Here is a 20,010-nt window from a genome sequence, read left to right as displayed (position 1 = left end):
AATTGGTCAAGCGGTCTCATTTTTATGTTTTATTATGTATGACCGTTTCTTATATAGTTTTTAATTTTTATAACAAATTATCTAAAATAACAATTTCAAGGATTTTGATAAAATTATAAACAACAAAAAATGCAATGTTATAATTTTTAATAATGTTTAAAAATAACAAATGGCTCATAAACTTATGTTTCATAAATTTTTACTTTTAAAAGTAATATAATTGTCAAATTTTATTTCATCTCAAATGTCAAGCTTGGATTCCAATTTCGAAGAAATACTTAGAAATTTAGGATTTGGAAGGTATCAGCTTAAAAATTATATATTAATTTCTGCCATGATGTTCTTCCATCCATTTCAAATTCAATTGATTCCTTTCGTATCCAGAGAAAATCCTTATCAAACCTGTGGCTTCAATCCTTCGAACAATATGACTAACTTTACTTCAAATGTGACCTTCAATTCCTCAGTATTATTATTGATATATTATAAGAGTTGTTTGAAGGAACTAATAAATTTTATTAATTGTATAATATTTATAGAGGTTACGATATTTTTTAGTAAAATATTAAAACGTATAGTTATATGTAAATTGTAGGGACCGGGCTAATCAAACTGAATTTTGCATAATTGACTAGAACTCTTGTGCATAGTGATAAAAAATGGTTCCACTTATACCGAAAACGGTTTAACTTATTTTTTAGGCAAAAATCAGCATTTGCGCGAGCTGAAAAAAATTGGCTGGAGTGCAAGCCGATATGATCGGCTCTGCATTGGAGCTCGAGCTGAAAAGATCGGCTTAACCTTGGGGCGCGAGCCGGAAAAATTGGCTAAGCCTAGTGCTAGTCATAAAATCGATTAGCGAACCGCTTATTTATTTTTAAAATCAATATAATGGCAATAGAGATATTTTTGGTCCTGAATCCTGAATTTGCTGATGATATATTATTTCAAAATGCAAATCTATCAGGATAATCAGTTATTAATTTCTATTTTTATACAAACCGTTTAAAATTGGAATATAATAATAATTACTCTTATAGATTTGTTATTATATTTGACTATTTTTTAAGAAAAATTATATCAAAAGGAAAATTTTATTAGTTTTAAGAATGAAAATCTCAAACTCGATGTATGAATTATGAACGAACCGTTATTGAAAATGACTATTACTATCAGGGATGTGAATAAGTGATCTGCATAGGCTCTAATTTTTTAAGTCCGCCCCGGCCTGTAATTTTTTAAAAAAAAGTTTAGTCGGCCTGGCCCGAACCCGAAATTTTTTTTTATAAGTTTTGCCGGCCCGGCTCGAACCCGAAATTTTTTTAAAAATTTTTTGCCAGCCCGGCCTGAATCCAAAATTTTTTTTAAAAAAATTTACCGGCCCGGCCCGGCCCGGCCCGATTTTATTTAAATATATAAATTATTTTTATGATTACTCAAAATAAAAGACATATGTTATATGGCGTCTAGTTCTATAAATAAAATCAAATATTTTTATTTTTCATAAAAAATTTAATATAAAATATATAAATCTAAATATATTTTAAAAAAATTCTAAGGCCCGACCCGGCCCGAATTTTTTTTTTTAAATAACGGGCCGAGCCTACTTTTGCAGATCACTAATGTGAACCCTTCGAGAAAAAAAAGGGTCTAGGTTCAGGTTCGGGTACATTAATAAAATAGGGTCCGGGTTCAGGGAACATAAAAAAATGACTTAAAATAAGACTTTTTTTTCATTCATTTATTATTATATTTCAATATATACACATTCATAATTTACAAATAAAAAATTTTAAAATGAAATAATTTATTCAAATGTTTTCAATCGCACAATCATAATATCTGTAAAATATCATCCTTGAGATTTCCACGTAAATTAGACAATATATATTTCAAAGATGAAAATCCACGTTCTACGCTTACCTAAAATAGCTAGTTATCATTATAAAACAATTGAAGAATTTTCTTCCCAGAATTTTAAAATATTTGTATCCTTATTTATTCTCTTAACTTCTGAGAATTTTTCTAATAAAGATGTAATAGGCATTTTTTGATTCTCCTTTCTATCTGGTGATAATTTTTTTTTTCTCTATTTAAAAGTAAAATTTCTAAATTATCAATGTTGCTATCATTATGATTATTATCAACCAGTAGATATTATTGTCGTAGCCTCCAATATATTGTAAATAATGGAGTTTGCATAGGCCATAAATTCTTGAGATTGTCTTTAGCCATTTGTTTTTGATAATACTCAATAAAACTTGATATCGAGGGTCTAAATATATAGAATCGTATACAACACTATTTTGCAAATATTATTGCTCTCGAATTTTCGTGTTTTCTAATATTTCGTATAAAAAAGGACTAGTAAATCTTTCTAAACCTAATAGGCATCTAATCCATATGCCATAAAAATCAGATAAACATAATTGCTCTGATTGTAAAATGTTGTTATTTTTATAGTAACTAATACACTAGTAAGGTTTATTTGGCACCAATCATCTTCCCCCAAAATGACTTCACATGCTCCTATAATAAAATTATTACAGAAATCTTTCAAATTTAATAATCGTTCTAGCATCATACAAATTGAGGAACAACGTGTTGTGCAATCTAATATTGCCATTGACCTTTTTATTGATTTCAATATTCTTACAATTGTGGGAATTCTTAAAAATTTTGCAACATCCCCTGCTTTATCAATGATAGTTTTAAAGTGATTATTTTTTAGGCAATCATTAATAGCCAATTGTAGAGTATGGGCTGCACATCTGATGCAATATATATTTTTGGGGAGATTTATTAATAAATTTACATAATAAAATACTATTACCTATACTAGAAAATAATTTATGATATCAATCTCTAAATAAAATGGAAGTCCAGGAAGAAAGTTAAAAGAAAAACGCCAAGATAAAATAAATGAATCCACGAAAAAAAGTTAATAAATTTTTAAATTTTTATGGCACCTAGAACCCTTGGACCCTCCACTTTTAAAAAGGGTCAGGGTACAGCCAAAATACGAGAGTTCAGGAGAGTTCAGGGTCCGGGTTCACATACCTGTAATTACTATTGATTTAATGCTTATACAATATTTAGGAATATTTTCAATTTTCCGTCATTAGTCATTTTAAACTTGTTATATTGAGCTTTAATTATAATATCATCTCATGTGATCGAGAAAAAAATGACCATCTATAATAAATAAAAATTCTTCGAAAGAAAAATAAACGATAATATCTTTAAACAAAATAATAAAAATCGACAAATGAATTCCCAGAATCCGATAATAATATTCTTTACAAAAAATAAAAAATCTATATTCATATCAAGACTTTTACAATTTTTTGATGTAAATTTAAGAAGGGTGTTATGTCATTAATTGTAGAAAAAGATAGTTTATAATGACCAATTATAATCGTCCCTTTCGCATTTCTAAAAAAAGTGAAAATATTCCTAAATAAAAATAATTATCAATATTCACAAAAAATTACTAGTAAAAGATTTTTCTTCTAAAGAAATTATAAATACCAATCAATAGTCAAAGTCATTTTCAATAACGATTCATTCATAAATCATACATCGAGATAAACATTCACCCAATAACATTTTCCTATCGATATTTTATTTTTCATAGAAAATAGTCACGAGTATTTAAGAGTATAATTATTATTAGGTTCCAATTTTGAGCGGTTTATATAAAAATGGAAATTAATACATTGAATATCTTGATAGATTTACATTTTGAATTAATATATCATCAGGTTTAGGAGCAAAAATATCAATTATCGCCTTTATTAAAAATTAAAGCGCGTAGCTAATCGAATTTATGGCTGGCGATCCAAGGTTGAGCTAATTTTTCCGCTTGCGCTCCAAATGAACCGATTTTACAGCTCTCTCTTAGGTTGATCCAATTTTTTCCGGCTGGTGCTATAAGGCTTAGCAATTCGGCTCACGCTTCAAGAAAGAGCTGATTTTTTTTGCGCTTAATGCTTCCGACTTGAGTGGGATTTTGCATTACTACTTATGATTTTTTAGAGATTGGCAAGGATAATTTATCAATCTATATCTCAAACTTTCTTATCCCATATCAACCATTTTATAGAATAATTTATTTTTCATATAAATTTTTGTGAAAGTCTTTCATTTATTAAGTAGGATATGATTCGATATTTTTAAAATAAATGGAGAATAAATTTATTTTAAATTTTAATATACAATTTGAACATGTAAAATATCTGGTTTTTTGTATTTTTTTATTATCTCCTAAAATTTGATATAAATTATTCCATCCACAAAATAACCAAATTAAAATATATAAATTTAAAATTAGATTTTCTTGATGCATTATTTGTTGAAAGCATCCTGGGTTAGAGAGTGCTCACTATTAATAGCTTTTTCATCTTGATTAAAATAATATATGACACCATAACTCTTATAAAGCTTTTTCCAACTATAAAAGAGAGCCTAAACTTTGTTATAAGACAGGTTATATATATAATAATATATAGAAACCATGAACTATAAAAGAGGGCCTAAACTTTGTTATAAGACAGGTTATATATGTATAATATTATATAGACACCATAACTCTTGTAAGGCATTCTCGAACTATAAAAGAGGGCCTAAACTTTGTTATAAGACAGGTTATATATATATAATAATATATAGACTCCATAACTCTTGCAAAGCATTCTCGAACTATAAAAGAGGGCCTAAACTTTGTTATAAGACAGGTTACATATATATATAATAATATATAGACACCATAACTCTTGTAAAGCATTCTCGAACTATAAAAGAGGGCCTAAACTTTGTTATAAGACAGGTTGTATATATATATATAATAATATATAGACACCATAACTCTTGTAAAGCATTCTCGAACTATAAAAGAGGGCCTTAACTTTGTTATAAGACAGGTTATACACATGATAGCATCTATGTGTTTTTTCTGGCAATGTGTTTATTTTTTTCAACTTTAAATCGTTTTTTTTGAGCGCGTTTTTTTACATTTAAAATTTTGATTTTACCGGAAATGTATTCCGGCATGTTTAGAATACCTTACTTATAAATTGTAGATAATTTTACAGATAACTTTTGAGTCATTTATAATTCATATGATGAAAAAACTATATAAATTATTAGAGTTCAAAAGCGGAAAAACCACAATGATGCTACATACGAATCATTCTTATGATTTAATTTTGATTTAATTTTAATTGAAATTTAATCTTGCAAAATCGATAGAATTTGAGACCAAAATTAGTTTGCTATATTAAATTTTTTTAAATTAATTATTTTAAAATATTTTGCTTCTTCGCGAAAGAATAAGAGAATTGTTAAATATTAAAATAAGATTGAATGGTTTGACTTGTCCCAGGTTTTATCTAGTTACGATCTATTAAAATTTAAAACGCTAAATAATAGTTTTAATTTTAACTAAAATTTTTAAATTTTTCTTTATTTTATAAAAGTTGAACTGAACTAGTTTCTCTAAAATTAACAAATCTGTAAATAATTTTTTGAAAGATTTTGGAATCGAGCTAATTCAACTTAAGGCTGTGTTTAAAACATCAAAAAATTAAATTTACACACTTTTGAAACTTTAATGAAAATAAATAAATTAGCTATTTTAAATATAAAAATAAAAACATGGTCCAATAATAATTCTAGAAATTATAAATGTCTAAAATTCAACATACAATTTTATTAAAATTTTGAAATTTGCCAAATTTTTTAAACTTTTTGAATATTTTTTAAAATGGTTTGGACACCTAAAAAGAAACTTTTAAGTTTTAACCGAAACTCGGTCCGAATGAAAAAATAAATAAATTTTTTAATATGCGACACGATCTCATTTGAAAAAATAAACTATAAATATTTGAGCCAGCCTGAGATTTTAGAAGTGGATTTGAAGATCTATTAAAAAATTTAATTATAAATTTTTGAACAGGTCTGAGATTTTGGAACTGGATTTGAAGATCTTCTTGTCTATTATTTTAATTTTTTTTATTGCACTACAATCTTTATATATTAGATGATATATTGTCATTTTAATTCAGTATCTCTCAGTAAGTAAATAAAAATCTCAACATAGTGCTCTTTTTTATTAATTCCTACTTTTAGATCAAAAAAAGAGACACACGAAATACCGAATTGGATATAGTGAACACAGGAAGTGCGGAATTAGACAAAATAAAATCGGAATTCATTAATTTGTTTAAAGCCCACGTTCTAAAGCCGGCACCTAATGAAACATCTAAAAGTAAATCAAAAGTATTGGAGGGCATATTTTCATTCCTTCATAAAAATGTTCCATTTAATTCCTCTTGCTACGTGCAAAAATTTACAAATCAAAGCCTTCAACCAAAAATGACAATTGTTGACGAAGTAAAATCATTGTATAATTTTTTATTTTAAATTTAAAATTTTTATCTTCGATTTTAACTAAAAATGAAGCAAGTGAAATGTATATTTCTCAAATTATATTTTGAGAATTTTTAAATAATATAATATTCTTAGATGTATATAATTAAATTTATAATAAGATGTAAGTTGTAAAAAAATCAAAAACCTGCATAGCTCGGCCTACCTGGGCCGGTCTAAATGTTGTTCAAAATAAATACCAGGGCAGGACCCTATATTTTAATACCGAATATTTTAAACATTAATAGTTATGAAAATTGAAAATAAATGTATCATATTTTCCCGGGCCGGGCTGAACAATTTTTGAAAAGAAACCGGGCGTGCAAATGATACCTTCGCATATCTCTGAAAATAATAAATATTTCTCAATATTTTTTTAATGAATAATAAAGAGATTATTTTGAATTATAATATTTATTTAATGAATAATAAAGAGACTATTTTGAATTATAATATTTATAACTCTGCTCCATTCTGATTTAAAAAAAAAATTATTATGAGAATATTCAAATTAGTAGGGATAAAATAGAATATAATATGCTACATTTGCCTAATCAGTCAATACTCATGCCTTATTATGTGTGACATATTACAACATCTTCTGAAATTTATAGGGTATAGGTATTATACAGGTAAAATTAGATTTTTTAAATTTTAATTTTAAAGACGCACTAAATAAATGATTAGTTGGTTTTGAACAATTATTTGTCGAGGGCATTTTTTAAAAGAATCTATTTTGTCCAAAATGTATTCCAGTATATGAAGAATACTTTTTCTATAAATTTTAGACAATTTGGTCATGAACTTTTAAATCATTTCCAATTTATATTTTAACAATACATGGATCATCAGAGAGAATCAGAGACATTCATGAGCCTTGATTATTTGATCAGGCTCGGCCCAGGCTCGCGGTAAAGAATATTTGTAGGTCCAAGTCCACCCTAGTTTATATTTAATATTTAAAAATATTCTTAAGCCCTCCCAATAATAAGTTCCAAAAACTTTACCCGAGTTAGGTCCGACAAATTGTTTATCAATGAAAATAAACAATACAGTATATATTTGATCATTTTGTTTGCAATACTGAAATTTATTATTATTAGAAAAAAAATTGCAGTATATTTTTTTTAAGTTAGCAACTTTTTATAATGGTCTGTATGACAGCCCGGTCCATGAAAGTCTCTAACACGGATTAACTAAGATATTAATTAGCCAATATTCGTATTTACTGATTACGCGATAAAGCTAATGGGCTAGACTACTGTTTACAAGCCAGAGAGATAATTATCATTTTGCAAATTTTTTCCAGCTGTCTGGGCTCAGACAGATCAGGTTTATTTTATTTTGGCGGAAAAAATACGATAGTAGATGCGGTCCCCCCCCCCCATTTCAATCGGGTAAAATTAAACAGATAGTTAAAGCTGCTTTGAGTCTAAGTTATCAGTCGGAGTTCTTTCTAGGAACTCGCATCTAATAAGATACTCGTTTCAATTTAAAAAAAAACATAAAAATTAATCCTGTTCAAAGGGGTATACCAATTTTTTTTTTTATCCAGCTTCGACTACTTCAATATTTTTTTCACCCATTTACAAAAGAAATTTAAGATAAGATACGTCTTTAATTTATCTTTAAAATTCGTTTTATTTGAATTTATAATGGCTAAATTATAAAATATTATCCCTTTATTTTCGTCAACTTTCCCTTTATATTTTTCCATTTCTAGAATTTTTATATCATGTATTTTTTAAATACATTTTTGGATTTTTCTTAATTCCTTGTACCTTTTTATTTGTTGTCCTTATCGACCGACCCGTTTGAGTATTTTAATTTTTCTCTCTTTTCTGAATACATGTGTCTTTTCCCATTTTAGCATATGACTTAAATTTTATCTACTCTTATATTTCCACCCATTTTTGTAAGCAATGGACCTTATTCTTACAAAAAAATCTCTCCTGCGAGACATTTGGATTTATTTTGAAATTTGTTTTTGAAATATCATCTCTCCGATAAGTTTGCCAACAAATCAATCCACTTGTTCTTTGTAATGTTTATTCTCATTTAATTTGTAGAAATTCCACACTTAAATTTTTTTAAGCCACTTTCTCGTTAACAGATTTTTTTTAGAATGCTTTGTGGGTGTCTTAAATAGATTAAATCTATCATTCTCACTCATAATTAATGCCAAAGCATTTCTCCTTCTTCCAAGATCCACATCTTAAAAACTATCCCACTACTCAGAGAATAAATCTTTCCTGGGTGTAACTAAAAAATTAAATCATATTTTTTCATAATTCGCCTTTTTAATATTTATAATTGTTATATTCTGGTAACAACAGTGATTAAAATTTTCATATAAGTTGAGCTTTTAGTCTGAGCTTAAAACTTCCTTGTAAATACCGAGAAATACAAAACATAGTATATATCCTTTTTAGATCTAGGTAAAAAAAAAGGCACTGAAGGGAAGAACACTATGTGCCTAAAAAACGGTGCAATAGTTGTCCTAAAAAATATTATTCACGAGAATTGAATTCAACATTATTCATCTTTTGATTTCATATTGTTAAGTGTTAACATATAATACTTTCATATTGTTCATAAAATAATTTTATAATTAAAAAAATTAAATATAATATTTAATTGTATGATCAATCAAAGTTTTGTATATAGGATTTATTACCAAAAGAAAAGAAATGATAATAGTTGATACTGACAAGTGAATTAATTATGCTGCTTGGCACATAGAGATTACGGAAATTAGCTAGTTAGATGTGAACATTAGCTGCAACATAATAATATTAATCATCTATTCCTATTAATTTAACTATTTATGATATATTATCGACTTGTGTATATTAAAAAAGGGTACTATATTCATTTTTTAAAAAATTTAGGAGAGTATTTTTTAAAATGTTCTTTTATATACTGTAAATACGAAATCTCACTTTAATAATGCAAATAAATGATTATTCTAAATATATTTTAATATTTTTATTATTGATATGGTACAGTATAAAGAATTGATAGCTAAAAATAATGCATTTGACTTAAATGTTAATATAGAACATTATAATATTTTAGACGATATATACGTTATTTCCTCAAATTTGTCTTGTTAAACGGCTCATTTCGAGCCGATTGTTAAAAACGGCTAACTAAATATTTTAGCAGTATTTTAGCCAGAAAAATTTTGCCTAAGCCTCGAGATTTCGCTAATAGGTGTTTAGACCTTTATACTATCTATGAACAAATCTTCAGGTTTGCATATTATTTCCCTGGATAAAATATTGAGTTAACCGTTTTAAAAAATCGGCTCAAATATAACCGTTTAACAACATTATAATTAAAAATATTTAATTCATAATATTTATTAAATTTAATATTTTCCAAGAAAATTTATAATTCATATAAAAATATTGTGACAGCAATGTTGATTTATATATATATATTTTTTACCAAAGTGGAACTTGAGGGATGAACGAAAATATCTCGTACCATTGGCATCTTCGATATTTATGTTAGGAGGAATAGTAGGATCTTTCGTATTCGCCCTAATGTCGGATATTCACGGACGGAAGAGGGCATTTTTGTGTTCTATTTTACTATACTCTGTTAGTTCTGTTCTACCAGCCATTTGGTCACCGCATTATATCGTTTTTTCGATATACCGATTTTTTCAGGGAATGAGTCATTCGGTTTGAGTAAAATTTATTATTGTAAACTTGATTGCTCAATTGAGTCAATGAATTTTATGTCTAAATTAGTCATGTGATTATCTTAAGTAAAATCTTGACAAGGCATCTAATCAAAATTGTTTAGTAAAAGGTTGTTGTTGATTAATAGAAAATAAACAATCATGAGCTCAAAGTTTTAATTTAAAAAAAATAGCTTTCAGGGTTCTACTCATTATTAGTATGACATTTTAAATGATTTTTTTAAAGTTTTATCATATTTTAATTAATTTTTTTAAAATTTCATCATATTTTAATTTATAATTATGTTTTAATGAATTCTAATTAATATTTTTATTTATGAAATATTAGGGGAATTTCATGTGCCATATGGTACTATTGTCAGAACTTTTGCCCAAAGAAAAAAAGTTTCTTTTCACATTTGTGAGCACAATTTTTTTTACTCTTGGGCATATCCTATTAGCGATTATGGCATACTATCTACCAAATTGGAAAAATTTGCAGTTAGCCACAGGTATAATCAGCGCTTTCTATGTTCTACTACTATAGTGAGTTAATCTATTATATTATACATTTTTTTTTCTCTTTTCTCAGCCACCCTTATATTTGTTCACTTTTTTCATTTTATTCTTTGCCTTCTTTTACAATCGGTATATTTTATATGTTTGGGAACAGGCTAAATATTCTAAATTTACGGGAGATACCCCAAAATGCCCATTTAATTTAGCACGGAAATATAGATAGCATTTATGGGTAGTGTTTTTAATTATTTAATTTTGATTTTCCCGTACCTACTATATATTTGAGTTTGACTATTAAAAATTCTATAAATATTATAATTATATGTATTTATAAAAGGTATATATTACATTTTATAAGTTTTATAGACGAATCCGTATACTGGTTAGTAGCTAAGGGAAAAATGAAACGGGCTTCTAAATTGATAATTAAAGCCGCTCGATTTAATGGTAAGTTGAAAAATTCAGGTACTATGTTCAAATTTAATAACATAGTCACTTCTTTGCGAGAGGAATACCATCATATAACACCTACAAATAATACGCAAACTTTCGATAAATCTAAGGATGGATTACTTAAAAATGGTTGGTTATTATAGATCAACACTTTATATTATATCTGATCTGTATATACCTTTTTTAAAGATGATTTGAAAGTTTAAATTAATAGGAGAAAATGATAAAATTAAATAATATTAGCTCGAAATATAGTGTGTATAATAGATTCTTTTAAAATATTTTCATTTCATTGTTTAGTTTAATTCATTTATTATTTTTAATAACTTAATATTTTTAAAATGACTATTTCCTTAATAAACTTTGAAAATGAAAATATTTTTGTTATAACTTATTGTATAAGACAACAAAACAGAATCTGATTTAGCAACTTTAAGTGTTCCATTGGTTAAACCGGAAAATATAGAAGAAATGGAGAATATTATAGAAGTGAAAGAAAAAACAACAATGGATAAACTTAAATTACGATGGCCGCTAATGAGAAAAAACATATTGACTCCTAAAACAAAAGATATCGATAAAAATTTGGACATGACAGAACATTTACGATTTAGAGATATATTTGTGAAACCCATTTTAAGAGCTAGAACTTTTATGGCGGCTCTAAGCACGTATTATTATTTTTTTTAATATTGTGGTATCGTTAGATCTTTTTTTAATAAAACTACTATGATTTTCTTTATTTAGGCCCAAAATGCGACACGGTTAAAATATTTTTTGCATTTATATGCTTTACCCTTAAAAAACTAATGGGAAATAATATTTAAAATTTTATAAAAGCGTGGAATTTTCAATATGAGCTAGAATGATATATTTCCTAAGCTTCTTTAAAAAGTCAAAATATATTTTAGTTGGTTCAAAATATAATAAAAATCATAAATTATTATTCATTTCATTCAAATAGATTTTTCCTGTATCAACTCCATATGGCTCTAATATTTGGGAGTCATTTATTGCCTGGTAACCAATACATAAATTTTAGTCTAACTGGTCTAACTGAAATACCCATTAATCTCATCGGTCTTTATGCATTAAAGTAAACAAAAATTAAATATAATTATTTTCTCCATATCTTTTTTTTTACATCAAGGTATTTTTGATTATAAAAAACTAATTTATTTACAATTATTTATCAATCAAGCATCGATATTTTTGTAAAATTATAGGATAGGTCGTCGAAAACCACTTATTCTGTTTAATACTCTCACCGCTTTAGCTTTGCTCATTCGATGGCTAATTCCAACATTAAGTTTATTATTTTATTTATTACAAACTAAATGATTTTTTTTTAAACATTAAAAAAGTAAAATATAATATGAAAATGGTTTTTAATTACTACTTAAATTAAGTATAAGTGTAAAGCAGGTCCAATTCTAGCTTCGCTCATTTGGGTTGGGGGTTGGGGGAGGTACAGACAAAAATTGAAGGGGCCGTTAATAAATTGTTTTCAACACCATAGAACGAATATTTGAGTTATTTGAAAAACAAAATTAAAATGATTTTATTTTAAAAATACCACATAGAAATATACAATAATCAATTATGTTTAGAAAATAAAAATTGACTTTTAACTGGAAAGAATAAGTTGATTTAATGATTTAACAAATATTATATAATAACGTTAATATAGTATAATTGTGCTTGTATAATAGATATTAAGATTCAATTAAAAAAAAATATGTAATTTATAAAATATTTATAACTATATTACAATTGATATTATAATCATTTATTGAGCAGTGAAAACTAATAAAAATATAAAGCATTAAAATATAATTTTGGTTGAGATGTATTTTTAAATACTTTGAAAACATCAAAATAGTTTCGGTTATGTTATTTCCATGTCTAATAAAATCAAGTTACTCTTTCTTATATCACTACTCGAACGTTTATCTGATTTAATAATTACTTTTAATGGTGGATATAGAATATTTGAAAAACATTTGGAAATGCATTTTTATATGGGTATAGAAATTTGAAATCTGATCACAATATTAAAATTTTATAAAATTTTAACATAATTTTTTAACAATATCAATAACTAATCCCTCTTTAGTAATTAATAATGGTTTTAAATAAAGATTTTAATTTTTTTATGCCTAGAAAATAATGGCTATCTTAATTTAAATTTGCTAATTACTTTATATAAAAAAATTGGAAAATCTCTTGGTCTTATGATCCACTTCTTTAATGTATTCTGCAATTATAATGTTTCTCACGGCCCATGTATATAAGAACTTTCTTCCGGTTGGCAAAATCCGTTTTGGTATAGATTTGATTCACCATTATTTAAATTATAGATCTTACAAGGAAGGCAAAAAATGGCATAAGCTTCAATTAATTATTCAACCTTATACGTATTTATAAAACTTTCCATTATTAGTAACAGTCTTTTGGTATTGTTGTTAAAAAGTCCGATTTGGGTTCATTTTTAAAAACGGCCCGATTAAGGTTTTAGCCAAAATAATATTATGTAAGCCTCATCATTTGGAAAATAGATGTCCAAACCTATATATCCCATCTATAAAATATCTAGACTTACATAATATGGTTTTGATTATAATTTTGGGCTTTTTTAACACCCCTAGATGTTACCGCATTTGGTAATACCTGTTTTAAACAGTTGTAAAATATTTGCAATAAGAATAACTAAAAATCTAGCCTATATATTTAGTTTTTAGAAGCTCAGGATCATTTTCCTTGTTCTGAATCTTGACATCTTGATTATTTTCATTCTTCCACCAAATTAACTACATTTACATTTTCTCCTTTCTCATTACAATAATGGTGCGTTGGCGTTATTAGGTATTTCAGCAGATATGAATAAATCGTTTTTTAAACCGATAGGGGTTTGAATAACAATTATTTATCTCCCATTACTTTCTTAAAATAAATTTATCAAAAAATATAAAAAATATTCAGAAACTAAAAAAATAAGGGGGGGGGGCAGTTTGAAATTTTTTTGGCCCCTTCCCTTCCCCAAATAGGCCTAAAATTGGGACTGTATCCTTTCTATTACAATTAATAAATCTAAAAATGATTTCTTTTACTGTCTAAAAACGTTCCTATTCCACTGAAAATTGTATATACCTATCTTTTATTGAATGTAGTAAGACCCTTTAATTTTAGACAATTAAATATAGTTAATATTAATAAAATTTGTATTTTAGGTGGCAGACCAATAAATAATGCTCTTAACATAGCATTGTATATGATTGGACGAAGCTTCAATGGTGGAGCCTTAGTTATAACATTTCTATACATCGCTGAAATATATCCTACCGAAATTAGGTATATACTTATAAAAATATTAAATGTTATTATTTTCCATTTGTTTTACAAAAAAATTTTTTTTTAAAAGATTTGAATTTGTTAATTAACCCAAATTTATTTTATTATGAGTTACAAAAAGTTGTTTCACAATAAGGTCAGAATTTTTAGGAGGAGCATGGAATATTTCAAGTTGTGGGCATTTTAAGGTTTATTGTAGTATGAATGCCAATATTTTTATATTTTTAATTTTTAAAAATTTTTTTATAATTTTTAAAAATTTTTTTATAATTTTTAAAAAATTTTTATAATTTTTTTTACAGTAAAAGAATTAGATATTTATTTTTACTTCCTTATTTAATTTATTTTTTATATTTAAATACACGAATCCTCCCTCTTTCTAGTCACTAAACATTCTAATTTATAAAAACGTCATTTTCACAATTATCTTATAGTCTACCTCGGATTTCATTATCAGAGATATTAACCATATATTCACCATAGTAATACCTCCATTTCTTTCAGGACTCTATATCTAAAATTTTTTTCATTGTCTACCATCTCAATGCAATATGAACCCACCATCTTTTGAATTTCCCACTTCTACTCTCTCATCCTCTGATTCAAAAATACACTTAAATCATTTTCTTGAATGGCTTGGCTTTTATATAATATTTCTCAGGCAATTAAACCTGTAACATTTTGAGGAATTTAGAAGGATTGGGTGATTAGAACCGTTGTCAAATAAAGAAAGGTTAGAACTAAAATGATACTAAATCAGACTAATATCCTCGATTATATATACTTTTCTATAATATTCGTCAAAAAAGAAAAGTTAGAACTAAAATGATACTAAATCTTTATTAAATAATAAGATAAAAACATAATCAAAATAAATTAATATAAATTAAAATTAAAAATTAAAGATTAAATATTAAAAAGATTAAGTTCGTAAAATCATAATTTAAATCATAATTTCTCCTTATATATCCTTTTTCTTTAATCAACATTTGCATAGTCTCAATTTGTACCGAGATTTAATTCTTGTAGATTTGAATATCTTTGGGCTTCGTAATTTTGTTTAAAAGTAATTTGCCTATCTGGCGTTTTTCTTAATCTAGTAAATTTGCATGTTACCACAATTACAACACCTTTCCACTTAGATTAGTCCCACCATTCTGCGAATGATCTCCTTTCTTCCGATTTTGACTTTACTGATCTTGTTTCTCCACCAAATCTATTCGTCTTAATCTTTAATGTCTTCTAGTTTCTAACGACGGCGGTCTATTGTCTAATATTCTTCACTTCTAAGGACTGTTTGTATCTGATTACACTCTGAAATTCTTGATTCTTTCTGTTTCTTGTTAACCCCTTGTAAACGATTATCTCTTGATCTCTATATGCCATTGACGAATCTGTTATCATGATTCCCGATACATTCTTCTAGCTCTTTTAATTATATTTCGTTTTAATCCCAAATTATCCTAGTCTTTGCTTGTTTCTAACGGTTTCTAGTAACTAATGACGGTAAACGACTGCCGATAATTTGTCTGCGAGTAACGATGGTTTCCACGACTTCTTGTTTCTAATATCATCGATTTTTTATCCTATACTAAAGTTTTGATAAGCAACTGGCGATAATTTGTCAACGATTAACGATAGCATCCTGGTCTTGACCACTTGTTCTACCTAGTCGCTTGTCAAGATATCCACGTTGTCTTAAGATCTCTTATACGATAATAATTTCTTGTATCTTTTGATCCAAAATAAAAAATCCGATCTCTAATTGAGCTCGATTGCGGCATAAATTTTCTAATGACGAAAAGCCGTTTCTCTTTATGAAGATTTTGGTTAATCAACAACCTGATATTTTGCTAAATATTATCATCTTAAATAACAGTTAACCGTATATCTTTAATAAAAATTTATAACAAATTTCTTTTAGCTACATCGATCACTTGTACGTATAACGATCTCTTGTGACGAATTCCTTTTAATTAAACGACTAATTCTATTCTTTTCGAATTACGACCATTGATATTGACACCATGTTTCATTGACCTCATTCTTTGTCTTTGTGTCGATAGTCATTTCATACATCCCCTTCCCCCTTTATTTAGAATCTCTTTTCAGAGTTAATTAGACTGAATTATTGTAATGGCCCGGTCTCCTCCGCTCTCCAACACCAATGTAACATTTTTAGTTTTTCTAAGGATTGAGTGATTAGAACCGTTGTCAAATAAAGAAAGGTTAGAACTAAAATGATACTAAATCAGACTAATATCCTCGATTATATATACTTTTCTATAATATTCGTCAAATAAGAAAAGTTAGAACTAAAATGATACTAAATCTTTATTAAATAATAAGATAAAAACATAATCAAAATAAATTAATATAAATTAAAATTAAAAATTAATTAAAAAAATTAAGTTCGTAAAATCATAATTTAATCATTTTTTTCGCATCATAATTTCTCCTTATATATCCTTTTTCTTTAATCAACATTTGCATAGTCTCAATTTGTACCGAGATTTAATTCTTGTAGATTTGAATATCTTTGGGCTTCGTAATTTTGTTTAAAAGTAATTTGCCTGTCTGGCGTTTTTCTTAATCTAGTAAATTTGCATGTTACCACAATTACAACAAAACCTATATAACTATATTGTTTAAAATATCGAATATCTCGTTGTGAATTCCTTTCCACATAGCCAACTTTGTCTGAATATATAGTCCTTCTCCTTCGTGGGGTCCCACCTTAGTGAATTAATGTATGATGAAATACATAAAACGGACATCTACCGCTGATACAATCACACTAGACTCTAGATGGAATCTCTAGAAACTCCCAGTTCCTTCTTACTTCTTACATAGTGTTGTCAATAATTTGTACTAAAGATTATTCTAAATTTAAAAAGTATGTAATAATATACATATTTTCTTTCTCCTATCGAATTTATATGTTTAGATTAGAATACATTTAGAGCTAGATTAGTTATAATCAGGGTTGTGCATTTGACCGGTCAAATACGTTTCGGTCAATTGACCAATATTTGACCGGTCAAATATGGTCAAATACGGTCAAATGTGGTCAAATTCAAATATATGTTTTTTTAAAGTTAATATTAACTTTATTTTGAATATAATAGTAAAATAAAATATATAATATTAATTTTTTAAATTCATTGTCATCCAATAACTAACGTGTAGCTATTGTAGCGGAGTTCTTGTTCTGATTCATTTTCAATATTATCATTTTCTTTAATATTTTTTAATCAATTTTCCTGATGTCTTAGATCTTCAATCGATTTCCATTTTCATAAGAATATTAACCCTAATCGACCTATTTCTTTCTAAAGAAGAAGTAGAACTAGGAATTGTTAGTCTCTTAATGGGCAGGGTGGACAAAGTTTAATCTATTAACTACAGGTCGGAATTGATTATATCTGGAAATTACTACTTTCCGCATAATTTGCTATATTAAACATGCTGTTTTTGCTTCTGAAATTAATTATATCACTTAAAATATTTTGGTCATCACTATCTTGTAAAAGAGCTAATTCTTGAATTATATCACATACTTGTGAGTTCTCCTCTTGATATTGTGAACACAAAAAATAAGCAAACATTGTGATCACATGTATTTACATCTTTTTTCCCTTTTTTAAACATATTTTCAATTTATTCTTCCTTTAAATTTTTTAGAGTATTTGACCGTATTTGACAGGTCAAATACTCCTCCGGTCAATTGACCCGTCAATTGACTGAATTTGACTGGTCAATTGACCGACTTGCCAACCCTGGTTATAATACCTAAACTAATTTTATTTTAATAAAAAAATTTTTTTACTTTCAAGAAATTCAGGCTACGGCTTTAACAATGCAGTTAGCAGAGCTGGATATATGATATCGCCTTTCATATCATATTTGGTTAGCTATGGATTTTATTATATAATATTTACATTATTCGAGATATAAAATTTATACTGCTATTTAACTTTAAAAAAAACATTATTACAAGATTAAAAAAGAATTTAGATTTTTTATAATATTGTATAAACTATATTAACTGTTGAGGCCAAATATGAATATATTTTAAATTCGCTAGTTTAAACTGCGTTATATATTTCTCGGGCATTCCTTAACTTTGTATCTGGAACAAATTAAACTAACCTAATATTTGTACTATTTTATGTAATGAAAAGAGAAAATAAAAAGTATCTCTACATGATATTATTTATATTTACTCATATAAAATATTCAATAATAATGTATTTTTACTAAAAAAAAAACTAATAAGGAAAAATATCATACCGCATATTTCCCCTTACTAATGGTAGTGTTTTGCTTCCTATCGTCACTATTCACGGCTTTCTTGCCACCAACAAAAAATAAAGCAATGGCTAAAAATCTGTCGGATCTTACTAAAAATAACTAAATATTTGTTTTTTTTCTTAAATATATCTTGCTTTTTTTCTCAACCAATAATATTTGTAAATGAATTTAATATTTTGCTAACTTATGTTATACAACTGATATAATTTTACTTAAAACAATATATAATATATAAAATTATTCGGTTTAAGTCAAAACACAAATAATTAAATAAAATTATCGTGATGGTAATAGCTAGCGTTAAAATACATTTTTTGAAAAAAAATAATTGCAGGTTATATTTTTTATGATATAATGACAAAAATAACTAATAACTATCTAAAATATGTTAAATATTTAAATATATTTCTCCATTATTCATATGTTGATTTTCAAAATTTTGAATTACTACTGTTATATATAATGCTCCTTACATTAAGCGCTTCTGCGAATGTTTTGTTTAGTCTAGGGAAACTTATTTTTGAAGAAAAACTAGAGCGCCTTTTAACCAATTTTGAAATTGGAAAATAAATATTATATTTTGCTTTTATTTTTCAGCGCGAATAAATATTATATTATGAAATTCTTATCAGTGGAAATAAATACTTTACTCTGGTTTTTTTAGCGCAATTATTTCCTTATTTAAATTGCATTTTTATTTCCTTTGATTAGTATTGTAATTCGTAAAATTATTTTATATATATAATAAAAAAAATATATAAAAATATGAGGTAGTTATATAAATAATTTATAAAGAACCGTCCAATTTTATAAAAAATAATATTTAAATAATGCAACTCGTTACCTTTTTAAGAATATAACCTGCTACCAGTTACTTTTTTACAACTCTAAATATTATTGTAACATAAATAACTATATTAAAATTTTTATAGAAATTTAAATCTCTAACTTTTGTCTAATAATAAAATTATATATTCTTCAAAATGTAAAAAAAAATTAGTCTCTTTCAAATGGATAACATTTTAATAATATAGACTTTGATTCACAACATTCAGAAATATAGGTTAAAATATTTTATCAATTTAATTAAACTAGTAGAAAGCCCGTCAAAAATGACGGGGAATGAGATTTTTATTCATTTTTTACGAAAGATGTCATGCCAGGTTCAAGCTCACAATATTAGGAAGCATCCAAGATCTTATAATTATAAAAAAGTTTATCAAGCCCAGCTCAACCCTTAATTATTTATAAAA

General features: G+C 26.3%; 1 protein-coding gene across 3 annotated transcripts; it reads left to right on the top strand.

The window, feature by feature from the left end:
- The first annotated feature begins 176 nt into the window (after positions 1-176).
- On the top strand, positions 177-19,411 carry LOC135927655 (solute carrier family 22 member 15-like). Of its 3 annotated transcripts, none has more exons than XM_065463787.1 (12): positions 177-300; positions 385-466; positions 6,130-6,393; positions 9,888-10,121; positions 10,470-10,666; positions 10,998-11,221; positions 11,496-11,763; positions 12,057-12,188; positions 12,319-12,401; positions 14,323-14,443; positions 18,280-18,352; positions 18,723-19,411. In XM_065463787.1, exons 1-12 carry the CDS (start codon positions 245-247, stop codon positions 18,858-18,860), a joined length of 1,872 nt encoding a protein of 623 aa, XP_065319859.1. In that variant the 5' UTR covers positions 177-244; the 3' UTR covers positions 18,861-19,411. The 3 variants fall into 3 exon arrangements, 2 of the variants coding, with proteins under 2 accessions (XP_065319859.1, XP_065319858.1); XR_010572138.1 differs by adding an exon at positions 17,134-17,339 and having other exon boundaries at positions 213-466; positions 18,723-18,786; XM_065463786.1 differs by having other exon boundaries at positions 212-466.
- The last annotated feature ends 599 nt before the right edge of the window (positions 19,412-20,010 follow it).

The sequence above is a fragment of the Gordionus sp. m RMFG-2023 genome, chromosome 3 (genome assembly GCF_954871325.1).
Source record: "Gordionus sp. m RMFG-2023 chromosome 3, tfGorSpeb1-WG-v2, whole genome shotgun sequence".
NCBI lineage: Eukaryota > Metazoa > Nematomorpha > Gordioida > Chordodea > Parachordodidae > Gordionus > Gordionus sp. m RMFG-2023.
This window is presented reverse-complemented; position numbering and strand designations above follow the sequence as displayed.